This window comes from Temnothorax nylanderi, unplaced genomic scaffold, assembly GCF_030848795.1.
Source record: "Temnothorax nylanderi isolate EJ_2023f unplaced genomic scaffold, tnyl_v1.0 TNYL_tig0641_pilon, whole genome shotgun sequence".
In the NCBI taxonomy this organism is placed as follows: Eukaryota; Metazoa; Arthropoda; class Insecta; order Hymenoptera; family Formicidae; genus Temnothorax; species Temnothorax nylanderi.
Genome location: NW_027249703.1, coordinates 75,442 through 80,492, shown reverse-complemented (window position 1 = coordinate 80,492; position 5,051 = coordinate 75,442). Strand labels below are relative to the sequence as shown.

The window sequence follows — 5,051 nt, the reverse complement described above, 5'->3', positions numbered from 1 at the left end:
CACGATCTTCTCGCGTTCGCGAATCGTCTCGCTCCCGTCGATCGCAGCCATCGCGGGGGAAAAAAAACAAAGCAGAGCGTCGATCTCTCTCTCTGTAACGCTAACGTTTCACCTTCGACGACGTATCGGCGACGACTGACCGCTTTTGCGGTATCGCGAACACGTTAAACCCTTTTCTGTATCGGCCGTTCGAAAGCGCGCTGTCCTTATCTATCACTACGAATCCGTACTTGCATTGCCAACATTCGTGGCACAACGAGCAAAATTCATCGTACGACATGTCGGTATTTACGTGATCGTTGTACACGTGTTTCAAATTAGTACCATCCTGTTTGAATAGGATCAGCAGATTCGCGTTGTCGCGTATCAGATGTTTAGGTATTCTCGCGTACGTCTGACAGAGATAAAAGCAGTCGACGCTCGAGTGCCTGCCCATTGAGAAATACTCTCTCACAGTGTCTTGCTTATCGCACGCCACGTCGTCGAAGACGAATATCGAGTTTGGGCACGCGTCGCTCGGTGGAATGACGTCACTGTTATTGGAGAAGGTGTAGTAGTCGATTTCGTCGATCGATGTCAATAAATTCTCCAGATATCGATATTTCGGTTGTCGCAGCGATTTCGAGTACACGTACACATTCTCGAAACGTACACCGTGCGGACTTTCCAGTAAACTTATCAGAACGTTGGTTTTACCGCAATTCGAGGGACCGCAAATGATCGCGCGTATAGTAGTCGGCAGCACCGTACCGTGTCTGCGCCTCTCCGCGTTGCCCTCCATCGGTCGTGATCTGTCGTCGCAATTCGTCACGCGAATCGTCAACGGTTGTCGCACAAATCTCATTTTTTTTCCTTACACCTTGTACGACTGAATTGAACTTTCTCGTTTGAACGTCTATTTATAGATGCGCGGTACCGCGAATCGCTCAGTCGCACAGATGTTCGTCCTGCTGTCGAGACCTTCGAACATTCGCGATTTTAGCGCCGAATGCGGCGAATGTCAATGAAAACAAAAAAACAGGTGGAGGTCTGTTTAATCGCGCGATTGGTGCACTTCCGTTCGAATTGCACATTCCCGGCTACCAGTTTTGCGGTCCGGGTACTCGTTTGCAAGAACGATTGGCTAGAGGTGATCCGGGTGTAAATCCATTGGACGCGGCGTGTCGCGAGCACGACATAGACTATTTGCGTAGCAAAGAGCTCACCGAGAGACACGCGGCTGACAAGATACTCGCCGAGAGAGCGCTGGGACGCGTCATCGCGAGAGATTCGACTCTCGGAGAGAGGGCTGCCGCTACAGCCGTCTGGGCGGCCATGAAGGCTAAGACGAAGCTCGGAATGGGTTTGAAAACACGAAAAACACGAACGAGGAAAAGGTCGACGAAGAAACGGATACTTCCGACAGCGAAACGAGGTGGCGTATTGCCGATTCTACCGTTGTTGGGAGTTCTCGGTTCTCTGGCCGGCGGAGCGGCCGGAATTACTACGGCGATGAACGCTAGCAAAGCCGCGCGGCGTCAGCTGGAAGAGACGCAACGTTACAATCGCGCCATGGAAGGTCGCGGACTTTATCTTGCTCCGTACAAATATGGACAAGGATTGTATCTCGGCCCGCACAAACGCGGGCGAGGAGTAGCGTTGAAGATTAGAAAGAAAAAAAAACGTCAAAAAGACGTTAAATATGCCCACGGGTATTACGACTAACGTACAATTGAGTCGACTGGCAAGGCGAATGCGCGTACCGTTCTTCAGAGGTGTTTTCATGCGTGATTCGTTACCGATCGTCGATGGCGTACGTCGAAACGAGAGCGGTATCGTGAATTTGGATGATGCAGCTGCCCCGGCACCCATTGGGTAGCGTACGCCAAGAGGGGAGATTGAGTCGTATATTTCGATAGTTTCGGCAATCTTCGACCACCGAAAGAACTGGTGCGATATTTCGGACCGAGCGTGACGAAGATCGAGTACAATCACACATCTTATCAGCGATACGATCAGAGCATCTGTGGACAATTGTGCTTGCAATTTCTCCGGACGATCGACGACGATCGACGCTAATTTAAAACCTGACGACGCGCCTTGCGGAGACTCAGTGTTCATCGAACAGCTCCCGTCGACATGTCTATAACGTTCACACTGACCGGGAAGAGCAGCATCCTCGCGGAGCACTAATTTCCCGCCGTGGATCTGAGCGACGGTGACTACGAGCTCGGTCTAACGTGTTTTGAGACTTATCATACGATTCCGAACGTGAATTCTTTGAATAATAAATTTTATTTTGACGAGGATGACACGGAAATTACGATTCCCGAGGGATCGTACGAGATACGGGCCATACACGAGTTTTTGAAACGTGAAATTTCACGGAAACGTCCGCGACGCGTGGTTCGTTCCAACGACGACGACGATCGTATGTCGGTCGCGAATGTCGCGCGAGAGGAGAACGTTCGCGCGAACGGCTACGAAGACGAGGTCGCGGAGTACCCGATAGTGCTCCGCGCAAATTACAATACGATGAAAAGCGAGATCAAGTGCGCTTTCAGAGTGAACTTTAACAAACCGAACAACGTCGGATCGCTGCTGGGATTCTCGTCGACGCGTGTATTGCAGCCGGGACAGTGGCATGAATCGGACGCACCGATTAATATTATCAACGTAAACATTATCCGCGTGGAGTGTAACGTGACCGCGGGTGCGTACAGCAACGGCAAACGCGTTCATACGATACACGAGTTTTCACCGAGCGTACCACCGGGATATAAGATATCGGAAACGCCGGCGCAGATCATTTATCTGCCGATCATCGCGCGGAGCGTTACTGATCTAACGATACGCGTCGCTGATCAAGACGGACGATTGCTCGATTTTCGCGGAGAAGAGATCACCGTCAGATTGCACGTACGACGGCGAGAGCGATAACGCGGCAGCCGTGTGCGTGAGCGTGAGTGTGCGCGCGACATATAAGATGCTAGTGTTGAACGACTCGGAGCACGCGACAGATAACAACAATAATATCTTTACGGCTGCGCCGATCGACGATATCGTCAAGTCGACATTCGACGGTGTTAAACAAGCGACGAGAAAAAAGCTCAACGCGTTGAACGTTAAATTTTTACAATCTCTGGGATTCGCGGTGCGAAACATCTGAACGATGACTGAAATTCTCAACATCGGACGCCTCCGATGTCGAGCCGGTCTTCGACGATCGCATTGTCAAGATCGAGACTCACACGTACAAACCGTACGCCAACACAACGTTTGACTATAGCGACGAGATACGAATACCCATACAACAGCAGGATCTGTATACGTTGCCGTGCGAAAGTTTTCTCTACGTCGAAGGAACATTGGCGGTGACCAGAGCAGCCGGCCAAGTCGATAACGTGGTACTGGGGACTAATTGCGTTGCGTTCATGTTCGACGAGATTCGATACGAGCTCGACGGTATGGAGATTGATCGCTGCAGAAACGTAGGAATAACCAGCACGCTCAAGAACTACGTTACGGTATCGTCCGACAGAAGCGTGATCCTGAGAAACGCTGGCTGGGAGCCACAGAATAACCCGAATGGATATTTCAATTTCTGCGTACCGCTCAACACGTTACTGGGATTTTGCGAGGATTACAAACGCGTGGTGATCAATGCTCGTCACAAATTGATCTTGATACGATCGCGCAACGACAACAATTCCCTGGTGGGAAGTCTCGCGTTGGAGCCCACCATCAAAATACATAAGATACAATGGCGAATGCCTCACGTGGTATTGAACGAGATCAACAAGCTGTCGATGTTGCGCGCCTTGGAAAACGGACGATATCTAAGTATGGGTTTCCGTTCGTGGGGTCTGTACGAGTATCCCCTGTTGCAGAACACGACCAAGCACTCGTGGGCCATTAAGACCGCGACTCAGCTCGAGAAACCGCGATACGTCGTCTTCGCTCTGCAGACGGGTCGGAAGAACATCATGTCCGCCGACACAAGTCGATTCGACGATTGCAACTTGACCAACGTAAAACTCTATCTAAACTCAGAAGTTTATCCATACGACGACTTGAATTTGGATTTTGGTAAACACAGATGGGCGATTCTGTATGATATGTACGCGCGTTTCTGCAAGGGCTACTACGGATACGAATATCTCGAGCCGAGTCTCACCGTTTCGACTTTTCTACGTAACGGCCCGTTTGTGATCATCGATTGCTCTCGCCAAAACGAATCCGTCAAAAACGCCACCGTGGATGTCAGAATAGAATTTGATTGCATGGAGAACGTACCGCCGAATACCTCCGCTTACTGTCTCATCATACACGACCGCGTGATTGAGTACAACCCGTTGACGAACGTGGTGCGCAGAATAGTCTGAGCGTTTGCGGCAACGTCGACGTGAATATTTTCTCTCTCTCTCTTTCTCTCTTTCCATCAGTCTTCGATACAATTATTGAGAGGGGTAAGGGAGGGGGGAAGTATAAATCAGAGTGTCGCGAGACGGTTTGCAGAGTTGCGCGTCATTCCTCTCGATTGACGCATTGACGAGAGAGAGATAAAGAAGTCTCGTCATGTCCGTACCAACATTCGTGGACCTGCAAGGATTCCTCGTCGGGATAAAATTTGTCGTGAAGGAGGTGGCTGTGCTGAGAAATGGCTGCGTTCTGTCGCATCACATCTTTAATTACCCCATGCCGTGGAATCTCCTCACAAAATCCGATAAATCGTGTGCTACCTGATGATTCGCAATCACCATGGATTACGATGGGAAGACGGAAACGTGCCGTACAGCATGGTGAAACGCCTGATTACATCGGCCGTGCTTGGTGTAGAAGAAGAAGACGAAGATGAGAAAGAAGACGATGACGACGACGACGAGATACCGACTCTCGTGTACGTCAAGGGATGTCAGAAACGAGAATGGCTGGTGGATCTGCTGGAGAATTATGCGCGAAAAAACCTAATCGTCGAGACTCTGGATGCGCATTACGAAGATATCGAATCTTTGAATAAACTAGGTGACACCAATACTATGCGATGCGGAAAACATGAAAAGAATTGCGCG

General features: G+C 50.1%; 1 protein-coding gene across 1 annotated transcript; it reads left to right on the top strand.

The window, feature by feature from the left end:
* Nucleotides 1–3,413: 3,413 nt before the first annotated feature.
* On the top strand, nt 3,414–4,364 carry LOC139784542 (uncharacterized). Its single transcript, XM_071723724.1, has one exon. The coding sequence runs from the start codon at nt 3,414–3,416 to the stop codon at nt 4,362–4,364; it is 951 nt and encodes a 316-aa protein (XP_071579825.1).
* The last annotated feature ends 687 nt before the right edge of the window (nt 4,365–5,051 follow it).

Excerpts from the sequence above, each read along its gene's own strand:
- LOC139784542 (XM_071723724.1), top strand. The coding sequence starts at position 3,414 with ATGTTCGACGAGATTCGATACGAGCTCGACGGTATGGAGATTGATCGC.